Source organism: Dreissena polymorpha, chromosome 15 (assembly GCF_020536995.1).
Source record: "Dreissena polymorpha isolate Duluth1 chromosome 15, UMN_Dpol_1.0, whole genome shotgun sequence".
NCBI lineage: Eukaryota > Metazoa > Mollusca > Bivalvia > Myida > Dreissenidae > Dreissena > Dreissena polymorpha.
In genome coordinates, this window is record NC_068369.1 from 20,579,510 (window position 1) to 20,599,974 (window position 20,465).

The 20,465-nt window shown below is 35.6% G+C and overlaps 1 protein-coding gene and 1 long non-coding RNA gene across 2 annotated transcripts in view; both read right to left on the bottom strand.

The window, feature by feature from the left end:
* Positions 1–7,452: 7,452 nt before the first annotated feature.
* LOC127859605 (amiloride-sensitive sodium channel subunit gamma-like) overlaps positions 7,453–20,465 on the bottom strand; it is a 19,665-nt gene continuing 6,652 nt past the window's right edge. The window contains exons 4-9 of the mRNA XM_052397105.1: positions 20,453–20,465; positions 18,338–18,599; positions 15,942–16,048; positions 14,140–14,303; positions 13,700–13,933; positions 7,453–7,858 (exon numbers count right to left, since the gene is read on the bottom strand). The exon at positions 20,453–20,465 is cut by the window's right edge and continues 187 nt beyond it. Coding sequence (XP_052253065.1) covers positions 7,679–7,858; positions 13,700–13,933; positions 14,140–14,303; positions 15,942–16,048; positions 18,338–18,599; positions 20,453–20,465 — 960 coding nt within the window. The 3' untranslated portion in view covers positions 7,453–7,678. The remainder of the gene's footprint in view (positions 7,859–13,699; positions 13,934–14,139; positions 14,304–15,941; positions 16,049–18,337; positions 18,600–20,452) is intronic.
* LOC127860402 (uncharacterized) lies at positions 9,383–13,752 on the bottom strand. The gene is made up of 4 exons (XR_008039788.1): positions 13,711–13,752; positions 13,457–13,526; positions 9,919–9,976; positions 9,383–9,441 (listed from the first exon to the last, which is right to left on the bottom strand). It is a non-coding gene; the product is annotated as an uncharacterized LOC127860402 (long non-coding RNA).

Sequence of the window (20,465 nt, forward strand, 5' to 3'; positions counted from 1 at the left end):
TGACCGGTGTTTCGATCTGATTAGCTGCAAATTCAATGCAAAACAATGGCGCATGCTTGCTTAAAATTATAGTTCATCAAAATTGTTGAAAGCAAAATACAATTATTTACAGCAACCGGAACATTGTATTTTTATTTTAAGTTACAGTGACATTTGCATTTATCTGACTTGGAAGCCAAGTAACAAGTAAAAAGTAACAATCATTAATTTATTTTAGGAGTATTTACTTAGCCCCAAAAACTTGTAAACACGGAAATTCAATAATTGTTTTTGTTTTAGAAAACATTGTTTCATATTATGTTCAAAACGTTGTAAACTGCATAAACAAGCTTAATTTTTTAATACTTTTATGATTTTTTAAAGCATTGATTGTACTGTTTTATGGGTTTATATATATATATATATTATATATATATATATATATATATATATATATATATATATATATATATATATATATATATATATATATATATATAAGGTCAAAATGCAACAAAAATGAACGTTGGCAGTGCTTTTTATATCATAGTTTCGGTATAATGTTTCGTGCTAGTTCAACGCGCATTGTATACAGCCTTATAACAATAGACGGGTCACTTTTTGGTGAATTAAATGGTAATACAAGCCAAGATAGCGACCGAAATACACGAGGTCTATCTTACGGATGCGTCCGTAATATATATATGGGACCGAATCACCATAGAGTGCATCCAATATACAATATACCGACCCCCGGCCCATACCCTCTTTACAACGAGTAAGACCTTCAAAAAGTAGAGATTATGGACAGCGAGACCATACATTTGATTATAGACAATCCAAAAATCGATAAATTGACCGTCGCCATATCGCCTATTATGTGACCCGCTGCCATTACGGTACTGAAGAATTTGGTAGACTACAGCGTTCACAATCATCGACTTTCTCCGGACGCATCCGTAAGTAGACCTCGTGTATTTCGGTCGCTATCTTGGCTTGTATTACCATTTAATTCACCAAAAAGTGACCCGTCTATTGTTATAAGGCTGTATACAATGCGCGTTGAACTAGCACCAAACATTATACCGAAACTATGATATAAAAAGCACTGCCAACGTTCATTTGTGTTGCATTTTGACCTTTTATTCAAATAATTTTCTTTTCCAACATCATTTAATCATGTTTTTGTCCACTTTTGAAGTTGAATTTACGGTGTTTACAAAACCAACCAAACCGAAAGTGAAACTGGATGCATTACGTCTCGCGATGTAAGCACTAATTTTTTTTTCTTTTGAGGAAGCGAATCAATCATAGACGATGAAATATTTATGCAATTCAGACTATAATCGCCGATTGTAGTACCGTCTTAAAATATCTTTGATGACAGGTAAAAAAGTAAATCAAAATATTGTCTGGGTTGATCATTAATCAATGCACGTGCCTGATATAATTGGGTGTTTGTATTTATGACATCCCTGCATATTTTCAAGCTCAATAAAAAACGGTTGCATTAATAGAGTGTACATATTTTGAATATTTGGAAATAATTTCAAATTGTCGGTATAAAATTGATTAAAACTGTTATAGATTGAGGTATTAGCTATTCGTATGTTAGAACATTAATTAAAAGGAGTCAGGCGCATTAAAACTCTGTTATATAATTATCGAATAACATTAGACAGTTTAAAAGGGTAATATATTTTGAGTTGTATATTTAAGCGATATTATGCGCATCTAACAGTATATGCTATGTTTGTAGGTGTCTATCGCAACCGTTGTTTATTTTTGGTGTTTTCACTTTAAATACACCTCTATTTGTTTTTGCATCATCGACATACTAAAACAATATCCCGGACAGAGTAAAATAATGCATTTGAATATCAACCCTACTTTCGTTTTGACAACTGACGACAGAAATGATTCGCTGTACGAGGTGAATCTAAACTTAGTTTTAGTGCAGATTCGATCATACGACACAAAGACACAATTGTGTTTTACGGATCATTTTAATTTCCTGCAACGATATCTATACATACGACACACGAATACTAACACCGATTCAAAGTAAAAGACAGGTCCGCCCGGCTAAGAGGACTGTGACAGTAATGTAATTTATCACATGCTATACCCTGTTTCCCATGTAATACAACCATTACATATTTTTTATATTACACATGTGTAATACAACATTTTTTAAGCGTTTTCATTGGCTTAGATTTAGTTTACCGACAAATCGCATTTTTTGTTATTTTGCTGAAATGACGTTGCAACGTCAAATGACGTCACGAAATGTAAACAACATTCGGGATTTATCATTATGTTTGCGTATATACTTATTTAATTTGCTCATAGCATGTGCTAAAAAAGATCTGAAATTCGTTGTCATATCATACCATATTTTATTAAACTCGTCCAGGAAATTCGTTAGTAAGCTCGCCAAAGGCTCGCTTACTAACAAAATTCCTGAACTCGTTTAATAAAATATGGTATGATATAACAACTCGTGCCAGATCCTATAAATATCTAATATTATATATATTTTTTATAAAAAAAAAACTGGTAGCAAGATGAGTTGCATATAATTGGTCAGTTACCACATTTTAAGTAACTCTTTTGACCTGTTATTTCTTTTTAGCTCATTTCAACAATGAAAAATGCCTATAATATAACTTTAATGACGCATCAAATTCGGTCCCGATTAAAAAGGACGTAAAGTTAGTTTGTCAATTATTATTGTCACGTCCTTTAATACGTGCTTCCGAACTTGCCAATAAATATATGTTTTTTTTGTTTTTTTTTCAATTCCGTCTCCAGCAGGCTAGATCTGCTTTTCGAAGACGATATACCTGAAGCAAAAGAGACAAAGAAGAAAAAATGGCTCGGGAAGCCATAGCCGAAGCACTACTTCTGACATTAATTTGTCTTTAATTTATCAAAACAAATTGTATTTTATCGTTTGCTCAATGTCGTGATGTTATGTTTAACATTTAAAAATGTTATTTCATGATAATTTGCATACATTTATTACCCATGTTATCTTAAAAATATATCGAATACGACTTTTGCAAGTGGAAATGGTGAAATGAGATTTAATTCTAATAATCCAATTCTAAAGATGATTGTTGGGGTCGGGATGCAACATTTTGAAAACCGGTAATGCAACATTTCATCGATTCTACAATAAAGTAATCAAATTATATTTGTAAAAAACACTTTTAACTGCTATTATTGGTTCAATATGTAGGTATTTTTTGAAAAGCTGAATTAGTCGGATCTACTCGGACATCTCCCTTCGGCATGCGTATACGGGAGCTTACCGGTTTTAAGTGAGCTTGGTTGGAACTTACTTCCGAAATGGCGTCGTTTTCGTGTAGTTTTTTTGTAAAAGAGTAGCGAGTGTTTTACCCGGTATGCCAATTTTTATTTATATTTCTTGTAAATGATTACGGCTTTACAATGTTTGCTTCCGCCGGGGTTTTGTTTCAAGATCGTAGATGTCGGGATAAAAAAGTTATGGAAGGAAAACCGTCAGCATATCTGTTGTCTTCTTACATGTCGTTCGAGAAATTCGATGGAAATATCAATGGCGTCGCACTGAAGTGCGGCGACTCGTATGTAATTCTCTTTTTTTTCGCTTATGGGAGGAGAAGTTATTTAACGGATCAATGTATATGTAAATATTTTTGTTGTCAGAATATCTTGCATAGTGGTGATTGTTTTGTGAAAATTAGTGTAAATAAGTACTGCATTTGTGTCTATTACATTTACTACAACATTTATTGCCAATAATGCAAAGCTAATTCTTTTAATTAATAACTGATCACAGAGACTGGGCAATAATAAAAGATCACAGGGACTGGGCAAATTCGCGCACCGGTGAAACTTTCTGGTTTTGTATAAAAACAAAACATTATCAAACTATATTTATTTTGTGTTTTTTTTTCTAACAATAGCGCAGACTTTTGCTGTTCGAGTTTTGGTTAACGCGTATTTTCTTCAATGAAGTGCGGCTATTCGAATGTTATACTTTTTTTGTTCGCTTATGGGAGGAGAAGTTATTTTACGGATCAATGTATATATTTTTGTTGTCAGAATATCTTGCATAGTCGTGATTTTTGGTGTAAATGAGCGTAAATAAGTACTGCATTTGTGCCTATTACATTTACTACAACATGTATTGCCGACAATGCAAAGCTAATTCTTTTAATTAATAACTGATCACAGGAACTCGGCAATAATAAAAGATCACAGGGACTGGGCAAATACGCTCACCGGTGAAACTTTCTGGTTTTGTATAAAAACAAAACATAATGAAAATATATTTATATTGTGGTTTTTCTAACAATAGCGCAGACTTTTGCTGTTCGAGTTTTGGTTAACGCGTATTTTCTTTAATTTTACAAGATGACAGCGATTACACGGTTTATTGCTTTATTGATAACCGTTACACTACAGTCACATATTAATATCTTTGTTAGAAGGTGATTTTTAAGAGGTTCCGAAGTGTAGTGGTTACACGCTCGCTTCACATGTGAGAGGCCCACGGTTCGAGCCCTAGTAGAATAAAATTATTTTATTTGTGTTCTATGTTAACTTTTTGTTTTGATGTAGACATTTTAGTTTAAATAAATATGCTGTTTTATTGTAACCATTTTTTGTTTTTTATCATAGATAATGGTTATTTGGGGGTTATAACACAACATCATAGATAATGGTTATTTGGTGGATATAATACAAAATCATAGATACTAGTTATACCAGTGTCTTTTTCTATTTTGTTTAAAATAATCGGCCAATATATTAATATTTACAGTAGAAAAAAATCGTTTCATGTAACTTTATTTAGTGCCTTTTACACTGAAATTCCCGACGCCCTTTGATGCTTTGCATCAATACTTATCCTGTTTTCTCTTATAATACACACTATAGGCGCACGTGTACAGTAAACTTTAACTAAAATCGCGAATATTATTATTTTTACCCGACGTCGTTTCATCTCTGATAACTAATTTATGGCCAACACATGGTTTAATCCCCCGTTTTGGAACTGACTGACTTTTAAGCACATTTTGTGACTTGCTTTTATATGAGAGCATAGGACAAAAACTCTGTATTGAAATTGAGACGCGCGTTGATTGACTATGAAGCTTCGTCGGTCGTTGTCGTCTTTCAATTTAAATGTCGGGCGTCGAGTTGAAGCGATTTACCACAAGTCGACCTTTACTATTATTTGCTTATCAATATCATGTGTGTTATGGTGTAAGGACCACTTGTTGTTTTGCATTGTCGACACATGGAATAGAAGCGCGAATCGATTGCTTTTTATAGAAACACACGTTCAATGTCATTAAACAAAAGTTAATTTGAAATCTTCAACCGCATATTCAACATAAATGTCCCTAAACGATTCCAATTAACCCAACTGTGTTAATAATTAACGTTCTCTGAGACTTACATGCAAGGACGGACATACGAAAGCACTAACAGACAAACGAACTAAACATACACGGATTTGCGTGTGCAAAGAAAACTGGCATTTGTCTGATGTTATACTAAATTCGCAGAGAAATAGCTTTCTTCGACGAAACTAATCCGTGGTTTAATAAATGTCCACACAGCTTGGACTTAATATTAACGAAATTCCTACTGATAGTGATATAGGTAAGGGTCCTACTGAATGCTAGTGATATATTTTATGATCCATCTGAATGCTAGTGATGTATGTAATTGTCAAACTGAATGCTAGTGATATGTAATAGTCCAACTCAATGCTAGTGGTAAATGCACTTTTCCCACTGAATGCTAGTGGTATATGCACTTTTCCCACTGAATGCTAGTGATGTATGTACTTATCCTACTGAATGCTAGTGATACGTGTAATTGTTCAACTGAATGCTAGTGATATATGTAAATACCCGACGGAATGGTAGTGATATATGCAATGGTCCAACTGAATGCTTGTGATAAATACAATGGTCCAACTGAATGCTAGTGATATATGTAATGGTCCGGCTGATTGCTAGTAATTTTTGTAATGGTCCGACTAAATGCTAGAAATATTTGTAATGGTCCAACTGAATGCTAGTGATATATGCAATAGTACAACTGAATGCTAGTAATATTTGAAATGGTTCAACTGAATGCTAGTAATATTTGTAATGGTTCAACTGAATGCTAGTGATTTATGTAATGGTCACACTGAATGCTAGTGATGTATGTAATGGTCTAACTGAATGCTAGTGATATATGTAATGGTCTCACTGAATGCTAGTGATGTATGTAATGGTCTCACTGAATGCTAGTGATGTATGTAATGGTCTAACTGAATGCTAGTGATATACGTCATGGTCTAACTGAATGCTAGTGATATATTTAATGGTTCAACTGAATGCTAGTGATATATGTAATGGTCTCACTGAATGCTAGTGATATATGTAATGGTCTCACTGAATGCTGGTGATATACGTCATGGTCTAACTGAATGCTAGTGATATAAGTCATGGTCCAACTGAATGCTAGTGATATATTTAATGGTCCAACTGAATTTTAGTAATATATGCAATGGTCCTTCTGAATGCTAGTACTATATATATATAATGGTCAAACTGAATTATAGTGATATGTGCAATGGTCAAACTGAATTCTAGTGATATATGTAATTGTCCTACTGAAAGCTAGAAATATATGTAATGGTACAACTGAATGCTAGTGATATAGATAATGGTCCAACTGAATGCTACTGATTTATGTAATGGTCCACCTGAATGCTAGTAATATACGTAATGGTTTATCGGAATGATAGTGATATAGGCAATGGTCCAACTAAATTCTAGAGTTATATGTTATGGTCCAACTGAATGCTAGTAATATAAATAAAGGTTTAACTGAATTCTAGTGACATATGTAATGGTCCAACTGAATTCTAGTGATATAAGTCATGGTCCTACAAAATGCTAGTGGCGTAAGTAAAGGTCCAACTGAATTCAAGTAATATATGTATTGGTCCAACTGAATGCTAGTGATATATGTAATGCTACAACTAAATGCTAGTGATATATGTAATGCTACAACTGAATGCTAGTGGTATATGTAATGCTACAACTGAATGCTAGTGGTATATGTAATGCTACAACTAAATGCTAGTGGTATATGTTATGCTACAACTGAATGCTAGTGATATATGCAATGGTCCAACTGAATGCTAGTGATATTTGTCATGGTCCAACTAAATGCTAGTGATAGATGGTCAGGTTACCTTTGCCCGAGTTCATCAAATAATTGCGAGTCTTCAGTATATAGTTTTAATAATACTATCAATGTGTTTAAAATCTATGAACACTGGTTACACGTAGCATCCTTGCTTTTTATTTTATTATGATAACAGTAAATACATGGACAGCCATTGGTTCTATGAAAGCTATCCAATATTTGATTTGTACTGGAAATTAATAGGAAGTTTCACAGAACGAGGGTTCCTGTATGACTTGAGTTGCTGTCAAAGTCTTGTTCACTTCTGATTGGTGCCATAAATGAATTTGCAAAAAATAATTAGATGTCATTATAAAAACATCAGAAACAATACAATTAAACACAACAGCTTAAACACGTTGCGATATTATTACGAGTTCCTGATAAATCTGTTAATGCGTCTCGAAAACACATGAATCCTTGCATGTTCCCAGTCGACGCTTCCAGTCTGCTAGGCTATGTCGGACTCACCGTCCTGTTTCTCCTCCTCATGGAACTTCCGGTCGCAACACTCGTCGACTGCCGCCCTCCCCAGGGACACACACAGATCAATCAGCTCGCCAAACGTGATTGCAGAGAGGCCCAGCCACAGACCCAGCTGGCCTCCGATGTCAGATATCAAGTTCTCAGACTGAATAAGGCAGATTTCAGATACTTAGATGAGAAACTTAAGATATCAGGTTCGTTACGTATTTCTTTTAACATAAAATAAGTTAATTTTAAATTGTGATTGAAGCAATTTCTTAAACTGTAAATTTCACACAAACTTTTCCTTTCTAAAAACCATATTTAATAGTGATGCACTTTTACAAATATTGCAGACTTTTGTAAATATAGAATATAAGAGTATATGGACAGAAAAGGAAAACACTTCTACCGAAATTTACATTTCAAGTAAAATGTAAAATGAATTAACGAACTTACTTCGTACGCTTTCTTCTGTTCGACTTTTTTAAGCATCAACCTTGTGTAGAAAACGTCAACTTTCAGTAGGGTTGTATCGCTATAATAGATGGGTAAAATTCAGTATGAAGGCATTGGTGTGAAGTCATTATGCACCCTATACATATTTGCCGAACTAAATACCATAATCTACAGGTATGTATCATATACACGTATCTAAATATAATACATCTACAGCTATATATCATGTACACAAATCTAAATATCATAAACATACAGCTATGTATCACATACACATATCTAAACGCCACACACCTATTGCAATGACTGTATCACAATCTCATACTTAGTATTTATATACCACACAAAGTAACTTTTATGTTCACATACCTAAATACCACACACATATAGTTAATTTCATGTACACATATCTAAATACCACAAATATATTGTTACTTTCATGTACACATATCTAAATACCACACCTGTACAGTAACGTTCATGTACACATATCTAAATACCACACATGTATAGTAACTTTCATGTACAAATATCGAAATACCACACATATATTGTAACTTTCATTTATACATATCTAAATACCACACATAAATATTAAGTATCGTGTACACATATCTAAATACCATACACCTCCAGCTTCATACATCACTCACACATACATAATTATTTTGTTAAGCTAGAAATTGCTCCTCCCGAACCAAATAGTTAAAAAATTACATGACTATCATATCTTCTCTGCTCTAGATAATACTTTATCTTAATACTATTAATGCAATATATCAGGCTAGTTGTTTACCTAAGGGGTCTTACCGTTAATTGATGTCTTCAGTATAGTTAGAAAAGTAAAATTTTCACGACCGCTTTATAACAGATTTATTTCCCCTAGAATGTTCAATCATTAATCAATAAGTATAAAATAAATTAAGATATGACACGTAGTAATACAGACGTTTACCTGTAAAACAATAAATATTCCTATACATTGTACATAGCTATGTCTCCTGTCTATCTAACTGTCGTACGTTACAGATAAATAGAATTAACTGCTTTATATACTAGATATAAAACATATTCAGCTAAACACCATGCATCGCTAACTAGATATTTCACTTTCCCTGCTAGATATTACATCACCAGTTAACTACCATTCAAATGTAGCGAAATTTCCTTAATGTCTTACGTTCTTAACTTTATATCAAACATTATGAATAAGGTTTTATACATGTCCGTTCGTTTTTCTTTGTCCATGAAATAGCTCGACGTTTTAGATATCTTGGAATCCAGATAATCCTGAAGAAAAACGCAAAATATATGAATTTAATGTCATTATAAGCGTTAATGTAATACTTATTACACAAAGTGTATTTACAGTTTTAGCTAAACAATAAATGTATATTTTAAAATATTTGATAAATACCAGTTAACTATTCCGGTAAAACTGATTAAGATGACCATGCATGTTGAATGTAACGAAAACCCAATATAATTTAATTAGATAAAATAATATATATCGCTTTTCCTGTAGAACCTATGTGAAGGCTTGCTATTGCAGGAGAACGTATGAGAAAAAATGCTATTGCAGGAGAACCTAGTGAAGGTTCGCTATACCATTGTAACCAATGTGAAGGTTTGCTATTCCAATGTAACCTAAGTGAATGTTTGCTTTTTCAATGTAACCTATGTGAAGGTTTTCTATTGCAGTAGAACATATGTGAAGGTTTGGTATTACTGTTTTACATATGATATGGTTCGCTATTGCATGTTTACCTCGTAGTTTTCCGATGGCCACTGTGACATGGATGTGACCAGGGAGTACACTGTGTCGCTGTGTCAAAATATAAACATGTCAGATGGTATTCAATTTAAGAAATAATTCGTGTACATTATAGTTTGTTGTCGAATAACCCACGGCCGGAAGTTTAGATGCGTAGGGACTAAATCACGAGTGCGAAGCACGAGTGATTTGAAACCACGCATCTAAACTTCCGGCCGTGGGTTATTCGACAACAAACTATAACGTACACGAATTATTTCGATTCTAACACGATTTTTACTAAAGATTTATAGAATGTATCTTATTTTTCTTGCATACTATTTTATTTGAAGCTCCGCCCATAAAACTAGCTTTCGGCTGTTCTGTCGATCAGATCTCCGCCCTCAATAACAGCCAAACTGGATGGAAAAAAAACCCATTTCATTTCTCATGTTTGGTTAAATAAGAACAACAACAACGTGCGTAAACTAACATGTTTTCATTGTACACTTTAAATTAACGCAAGAGTGTTACATCTACAAGAAAACAACACTGTATATGTGATAATAAATTGGAATAAACTGACGATACTGTACACAAACAAATAACAAATAGTTTTAATTCAACGTCAGCATTTTTAGTATCGAAGCAGCAGACGAACACCGTGGGAAATTAGGTCAATTTTACGCATTTCTGTTCATAGCGTAGTATTTTGTCACGTGACTTTCATTCATAAATACCGGATTATTACGCTGGTGGAAAATGTATCGGCATGTTTTGTTTAGCTACAGCGCGTTCTTCAGAGTATAAGCTCCGCCCATAATTTGTTGCAGAATAACCCATGGACGATTTTCTTCTTTGTTTATATGAAATTTGGCACGTGCCGTGTTAGAATAATAAATAACCGTTGATTTGTCTTTGTTTACTGGCCAGTAAACAACAAGTTAGTCATCTGCTGATGCGCAAAAAAGCACAATTACCCTTTTCAGAGTGGACACGCATCAATTGAAATTGTAAAAAATGTGAAGAAATATCCCAGAATAATTTTAGATAATTATGAAAGATAGATTAAAAATCATGGACGCAGTATAGTTCAGACATTCGACTTAAACTTTTTGTCATAACCAAAGATCAAAATACTTGATCACCGAACCGTGGTCCAAGCAGCGCATTAACGACCTACACCGGTGGTACATAGCATTTCAGCTTTACACGATTTCTCTTTTATAATTGACATTGATCATTTGCAGTGAACAGTTCAATGTGAAGAGACATGCAAGAGAAATATTAATTGTATCAGCACATCTTTAGATGTGATGTATGCTACAACTCAAACAAATTCATTCTCTGTAATGTCAGTGATTTATGCAGTGTTCAATAATTAATGTGTTGTTCTCAGCTTTTAACTGTTCATGTGTTGATCGTGTATTTAAGGCTTCAATCAATGATATTTAGTTTATTAACGGAACAGGCAAAAAGCAAAAAGCAACGACATTTTTTGACATTTTAACACCACATATGTATGTTCAAGTGCATAAATTTATAGTTAACATGATGATATGATTATGATGATGAAATGATGATGAAATGGTGATGAAATGATGATGAAATGATGATGAAATGATGATGAAATGATGACATAATGATGATGTAATGATGATGAAATGATGATGAAATGATGATGAAATGATGATGAAATGATGGCGAAATTATGATGAAATGATGATGTAATGATGATGAAATGATGATGAAATGATGATGTAATGATGATGAAATGATGATGAAATGATGATGAAATAATGATGAAATGATGGCGAAATGATGATGAAATGATGATGAAATGATGGCGAAATGATGATGAAATGATGATGTAATGATGATGAAATGATGATGAAATGATGATGTAATGATGATGAAATGATGATGAAATGATGATGTAATGATGATGTAATGATGATTAAATGATGATGAAATGCTGATGTAATGATGATGAAATTATGATGAAATGATGATGAAATGATGATGAAATGATGATGAAATGCTGATGTAATGATGATGAAATGATGATGAAATGATGATGAAATGATGGCGAAATGATGATGAAATGATGATGAAATGATGATGTAATGATGATGAAATGATGATGAAATGATGATGAAATGATGATGTAATGATGATGAAATGATGATGAAATGATGATGAAATGATGATGAAATGATGGTGAAATGATGATGAAATGATGATGAAATGATGATGAAATGATGATGTAATGATGATAATAATAAAATTGATGAAATGATGATTAAATGATGATATGATTGTGATGATGTAATGATGATGTCTTTACAGACCAAAGAGGCTGACGGACGGACAGGCACATAGAGTCTTGCTATTCGATATGCATGTCTATCAGTGCTATACTGACTAGCCATCACACTTATATGTGCATCGTTATTGGTGTGGCCGCCGTGCCGCAAAAACATATATGAGACAAACAGAGCCTTTAAGTTTACTCACGTTGATACGTGTACTTGCACATGTCGACCCGAACAGGCCTTCAAGTATACTCACGTTGATGCATGAACTTGCACATGTCGACACGAACAACCCTTCAAATATACTCACGTTGATACGTGTACATGCAAATGTCGACCCGAACAAGCCATCAAGTATACTCACGTTGATACGTGTACTTGCAAATGTCGACCCGAACAAGCCTTCAAGTACACTCACGTTGATACGTGTACTTGCGCATGTCGACCCGAACAAGCCTTCAAGTATACTCACGTTGATGCATGTACTTGCACATGTCGACACGAACAAGCCTTCAAATATTCACACGTTGATACGTGTCCTTGCATATGTCGACACGATCAAGCCTTCAAGTATCCATACGCTGATGCGTGTCCTTGCACATGTCAACCCGAACAAGCCTTAAAGTATACTCACGTTGATGCGTGTACTTGCACATGTCGACCCGAACAAGCCTTCAAGTATACTCACGGTGATACGTATATATGCACATGTCGCCACGAACAAGCCTTCAAGTATAGATGTTGATACGTGTACATGCACACGTCGACACGATCAAGCCTTCAAGTATCCTCACGCTGATGCGTGTCCTTGCATATGTCAACCCGAACAAGCCTTCAAGTATACTCACGTTGATACGTGGCCTTGCGCATGTCGACCCGAACAAGCCTTCAAGTATTCTCACGCTGATGCGTGTCCTTGCACATGTCAACCCGAACAATTCTTCAAGTATACTCACGTTGAACGTGTACTTGCGCATGTCGACCCGAACACGCCTTCAAGTATACTCACGTTGATGCGTGCACATGCAAATGTCGACACGAACAAGCCTTCAAGTATACTCACGTTGATGCGTGTACATGCAAATGTCGACCCGAACAAGCCTTCAAGTATACTCACGTTGATGCGTGTACATGCAAATGTCGACACGGCATTACACAGGCCGTGATTGACTGAAGAATTCCTGCCATTTATTAGTTTCATTTCAAGCTTATTGTACAGTTACTACATGTCACTTACTCACACGGTGTCGGGCATCTCCCGTTGCAGCTTTCCACAATTTCCATAGTAACTATGTAGACGCACATTGCTGCAATTAAACATAATGTATACGAGAATGCATTACCCAAGACACCGATGATTGTGCATCTACTCGTTTAGCAAATTAGCAAAACCGAACGCATGATAATATATTACATATTACCAGGTGATTTTAAAAAGAGACATGCCGGAAAAGCAAACTATGGGTGGTGGACTCGGTACATTCATCTTACAGTCGTTTCCACGGAGTTCCAAGGAGCAGACTTTCTCGCCAGGTGGTACGTAGAAAAAGGAGGATGCGCATGCGCACTGGTCTAGTACGGCGGCCTGCATGCAGGACTTGAGGCAAGTCTCCTTGGTGTAGGCGGTTCCGAAGTCACGTGCATACAGGTCCACGACGCCCTGGCCGCTCGTGCCACAGTCAGCGTGAGGCGGCGGGAGGCGCTTATACTCGGTCTGTGAGGATCGAAGTGTGGTTTGCAGCAATGAACAGCTCACAATGATATAACGGTACAGATTTATTTAAAACTAGGAGGTTATAACAAACATTTTTATGTACATTTTTCTTACGGTACTAGTGATGTGTTTGTTTATGTTTATTATACATTTTATAATAAAGGCATCTACAGGCATTGCATTTATTTATGGCCGGAGCGTTTTACCTTGTCCAGCCCGATGGATGTCTTCATCCCAGGAGGGAGCGACAGTCCCGCGTCTTCCGGTATGGGATAGGTTCCCCGCTCATGGATAACGATCTTCACCCCGGCGTCCTGGGCCAGGGCAGGAATGTAGTCGTCCTGCTCTATGTTCAGCTCTAGTGTGAGACCTGAGACAACATGCATGCACATGGTCATGTGTAGCCATTGTGTATGTAGCGTGTGCAATAGTGTATGTAGCGCCTGTGATTGTGTATGTAGCGCCTGTGATTGTGTATGTAGCGTTTGCGATTGTGTATGTAGCGTGTGCTATAGTGTATATAGCGCGTGCGATTGTGTATGTAGCATGTGCGATTGTGTATGTAGCGTTTGATATTGTGTATATAGCGCGTGCGATTGTGTAGGAAGCACGTGCGATTATGTATGTAGCATGTGCGATTGTGTATGTAGCGTTTGCGATTGTGTAAATAGCGCGTGCGATTGTGTAAGTAGCACGTGCGATTGTGTATTTAGCGTGTGCGATTGTGTTCACAGCGTGTTCGATTGTGGATGTTGCGCGTGCGATTGTGTATGTAGCGTTTTTGATTTTGTATGTAGCATGTGCGACTGTGTATGAAGCGTTTGTGATTGTGTATAAAGCGCGTGCGATTGTGTATGTAGCGTGTGCGATTGTGTTTGCAGCGTGTGCGATTGTGTATGTAACGTGTGCGATTGTGTATGTTAAGTGTGCCATTGTGTATGTTACGTGTGTGACTGTGTATGTAGCGCGTGCGGATGCGTTTGTAGCGTATGCGACTGTATTATGCAGCGCATACGATTGCGTATATAGCGTATGCGATTGTGTATGTTACGTATGCCATTGTTTATGTTACGTGTGCGACTGTGTATGTAGCGTGTGCGGTTGTGTATTTAGCGTTTGCGATAGTGAATGCATCGTGTGCGATAGCTGTGTTTTTGGTCTTGCTATTTTCGCATTTACTCGCATCAGTACATATATGAATCTAAAAATAGACGTTAAAATGTTCATCACTGTGGTAATCCGGCGATTGTGTTATGTTGCATTCCATGAAATGATTGTGCGATGTTGTATTCCACGAACCCTAAAGGCGAGCTTAATACAATGTCTCACAATAAATGAGTGCGGTTTAATGCGCCAGAACACCACAGTCACGTATTGTGCCATTAAAAATGTATCACATCTTACGATGAAACCAACTAAAACAGTGATATATTTTTTTGAAATTGGTACATTTACATAATACATAGAAATAGTGTTTTCCTTCTGTCGTTCGGAACGTTACGGATATTAATTCATCATGAATTATCGACAATCTTTTGAATACTCCGTATAATACACAGAGTAGGATATTAACGATACACATAAAGTATTTCGCTTTTCCGGTCGTTTGAAAACAGAATCATATTGAACGCAGTGAAATACAAAATTCATATCCCTTAGCTTGTTTTTACGGTGCTAATACTGCTAGATTTCAGCAAGAAAAGTACAAGCAAACGCCCATGAAAAGCCCCCGCACTTCTGCTACAATTATGACCGTAAATTTTCTTAAACAACCCATGAGAGTCCCCGCACAACACCACAATGGTAAATGTTTTAGCTCAAGCACGCACCGCGGAGAAGTCACGCACTACTATTACTTTATTTTCAACATTCTAGAACAAGCATGCAAACATGAGAGGCCCTGCACTTCTATTACAATATGTTCAACATTCACTAGCATGCACCCATGAAAGGCCCGCCGCACTGCTAATAAACTAACTTTGGTTAATGCTCTAGGACAAACACGCACCCATGAGCGGACCCGGGTAGTTCATTGTCAGTGGATCTTGACCGTTGTCGAAAGCATTGAAGGTGTAGCAGTTTCCATACTTGTTGTTGCGAACGAAGGTGAAGTTGCTGAAAATGGTTTAATTGGGTTATTTTTTATTCATTAATTTTTTTTTTGGAGGGGTGGGGTCTTTTGATTATTTTAAATAGGTCTAAATACACAACATTGCGAGCTAGCACTATATTTTGGATTGAATGCTTATGGGTTATCTACGGGCAAGCATTGCGAACAAAGCCCATTTGTGACAGAATGAGACTCTATGAATCTGTAAATACAAATAGATTGAGGGGGCGGGTCGGAAACATGCATTTATTTGACAGTCGGCCTCTTTCCCCGAATCGTTTCTATACTTTTTGACATCTCGAAACTTATTAAAAAGACTAAATTTGCTGAACACGATTTCCACTCACTAAAAACATATCTAGATGCTAAGCTAGAGTCTAAGCATTTCTCTGTTCAGTTTATTACCACATCAGAAGTTAGTACTTTAATTAATCAACTTCATTCAAACAAATTTGCTGGGGCTGATGGTATAGGACCCAGCATTATCAAACTTTGCAAAGATTTCATTATACAACCAATCACTGCTCTTATAAATAACTGTATATCACATGGAACTTTTCCCGACATGCTTAAAATTGCAAACGTAATACCTTTATATAAGGGTGGATCGGTAGAAGATCCCAATAATTATAGACCAATATCACTTTTACCTACTATATCTAAAATATTTGAAAAGCATATAGCTAAACAATTGCATATATATCTAGAATCTACAAGTCTATTAAACAAAACCCAGTCGGGTTTTTGCAAATATCATTCTTGTCAAACAGCATTGATTAATATAGTTGATTCATGGCTTAAACAAATTGATAATGGAAATCTGGTAGGTACAATTTTCTTGGATTTTAAAAAAGCATTTGATCTTGTGGACCATAGGGTTCTTTTACACAAATTAAAACTTTATCATTTTAATGATAGGTCATGCGACCTATTTTCTTCATATCTCCGCAATCGATTTCAGTTTATCAAAGCAGAAAACACTACCTCTACTTGTAAAAGCATCATTGCTGGTGTTCCCCAAGGATCTATTTTAGGACCTCTTCTATTTCTTATTTACGTTAATGATCTTTCGCTAGATCTTACATGTGATTCTGCAATGTATGCTGATGATACAACATTGCACACTGTGGGAACAAATATTCAAACACTTCAAAATAAGCTACAAACAAATCTTTCAATTGTAAATGATTGGTGCCAAACTAATAACATGATTATTAATCCACTAAAAACTACTTGTATGGTATTAGGGTCAAAACGGAAAGCTCAAAACATGACAGATCTAAAACTTAAAATTTCAGATACGGTGATCAAAACAGTAAATTGTCAAAAACTTCTTGGCCTTTATATTGACAATACTCTATCTTGGAAACTACACATTAACAGCGTTTGTTCAAAAATGTCATCACGAATGTTTCTTTTGCAAAAAATAAAACCATATTTAACCCTTGAAATGCGTAAGCTCTTCTATAATGGTTATATCTCACCTATATCCGACTACGCATGCGTTACCTGGGGTTCAGCGGCCAAAACGGAAATTAATAGAATAGTCAAAATACAAAAGCGTTGTGGTGCACATATTTTAAATAAAAAGTACAACACTAATTCAAAAACACTATTTAAAGATCTAAAATGGTTGACTTTCGAACAGCGTAATCACTATTTCATGTCAGTTATTGTATTTAAAGCATTTCACAATCAAACCCCAACATACATACGTGACCTTTTGACACCTTCACAAAATATTCACTATAACTTGCGATCTTGCGAAAAGGGGGATTTAAAGCTAGTGCGAATACCCAAAACAAACTATTTCAAACAATCGTTTGAATTTTCTAGCAAAACAATTTGGAATTCGTTACCCCAATCTATACGTCAAACAAACAATTTAATTACATTTAAGAAAAAATTAAAAGCTTATCTTTCTTCCACACTTTATGAAATAAACTGAACATGCTTCATGTTGTTTTAGTTAATAACATTAGTTTAATGTTTAAATACTGTTCTTGCATAAATGGTTATTGTAGTTTTATGTCTGTCATTTGTTTTTAATTATAATATATATCATTATATGTGTATGCATATATGATTCTTTATGTTTTGTTCTTATTGCTCAAGATGAAATATGATGTATTTGTTGTAAATTGTATCTTGTTAGAAGACCTTGTTGAAAATAAGAAATGTATTATATAAATTGCATATTATGGAATTTCATCTGATGTATTTCTTAACAAGTCTATCTTCTTTAAATAAAGATTTTATTATTATTATTATTATTACTGCGCACAGCGACTTACTCCGGCGAGCAGGCCATGCCCTGCCAGGTGCACGAGATGATCATGTCCTCGCTCTGGTGTCCGTACGTACGCAGCTCTGAGCCGCTCATGTTGGCCGCCACGTCCGAGTACGCTATGATGGCCACGTGATTGTCGTCCATGGAGCGGTAAAAAGCCTTCGCCATTTCCGTGTTATTGCGCAGCACGTTCCACTTGTTGAAGTCGTTCTTCTTCATCAGCGACAATACGTCGTTATCGCTGAGGTTGCCGGAAAGAGAATTTGCTGTAGAAAAAGAAGAACGCTGAGTATACAAAAACAAAATAATTTATTATGGTAAACCAAGATAAAGCAAGAACACAGTTGTGGTTCTTGAAGAAACACAGAAAATGGAATCGTCATGAAGCACAGTCACGAATTACCTTAAATGTAGGACAATTATTATTCGATTAAAAAACTAAGTACATTTTCATATTTCTATTAAATGATTGAATATCATGTAGGACCCGGTTTTTATAACCGTTCAGTAAAATATTGGATTAATATCTGCATTATCATTTAAAGTAATAGTAGTAGCAGTAGTAAACAGGTATATCCTCCAAAGTGATCCTTTTGGCTTTCAAGTGGTGACCTTGATTTTGGACCAGTGTGATCGACTTATGCTTCATGGGATTATTGTAAATTAAGACAATAAAGTTTAATGTGTAAAGAATATATACACTGACACGAAAGTGGAGGCTACAATATTTGACCTATAAACGGGACCTTGACATTGAGCCGGCGTGACTGACTAATGCTTCCTGCACATCGTCCAAATGACCAAGACAATGTCATCTTGTCAGGGATGATTTGACGTTTATAATTCAGCCTTTGACATAACTAACATTGCAACTCCGCGAACGTTGTTATATAGGACGCGGTGTTTACAGTTTAATTTACCATACTAAACTCAAAAAAGCGCGTGATTCCTCACATCAAAGTTCCATTAGTAAATGAACGTCTCTGGGTAATATATCGCACCCAGGTGACATGGCAATATCGAGCGACTTTATATGAAGTGGTCACGACAGTATTTATATTTCGTCATAGCTATTGAACAGCCTCTAATTGTTCTCGATACGTTTAATTGAATATATGATTTGCGACTGAAGATGAATTCTACTCATTTATTATATATAAAACGATGCTGATTGCTTTGGGGAAAAAATGAGAAGGGTTGATGTGACCAACAAATAAGGCGTGTGTATGAGTTTTCGCTTCATTTATATATCAAATACTATTCCTGATTGAATCAATATTGGTTATCAGATCCTTCCATCAGAAATACGCCGCATGATATATTTCAGTGACGGTTGTGCACAATTAATGATACCTTTTTGTTAAATCTCCAAGCGATAATACGTCAGAAAACTATATTAGTTCGAGGTATAATGATGGTCACACTGGATTGATAATCCATTGTGATTTTTCAGGGGGAGGGGGGGAAATAACGGAGAATAATGGACACCACCAAACACGAGTACTGATCATCCGCATTTCTGACCTAATAATATGATGCAACCAGGTACTAGTTCATGTCGCTGAAATATGAGCACGGAATTGATTTGCCACCATTGATTGGAATGGTGATGTGTCGCAATCTATATACCGTTTTCAACCAAGAACACCACACACTTAACCAATGGAGTAATTTGTATATCAACCACGTAAGGCGTGCCACTTTTAAAAATCAATGAAATCGGGATAAGTGGACACACGGCATCTACAATTCTCTCGAATACCCACCCATACCTGACAGTTTGTCTATCGATCGACCCTGTTGTCGTCGTAGAGCATGTCGTCCCTACTGCCATTTCGTCCATACGATCGTTTATGTAGTCGTCATAGAGAATACGGTCTTACTTGCAATTTCTTTCAAAAGATCGTTTTTAAAGTCGTCATAGAACGTGTCGTACTTACTGCTATTTCGTCAATATTGTCGTTCTTGTAGTCACCAAAGAGCAAATCGCCTTACTTGTCAGTTGTTCGCCTATGAGGTCGTCCAATTTAAGTCGTCATATTGCATGTCTGCCTAACTGCGATTTCGTCCACAGGGTCGTACTTGTAGTCGTAAAAGAGCATGTAATTAAATTTCTTACATGTCATTTCGTT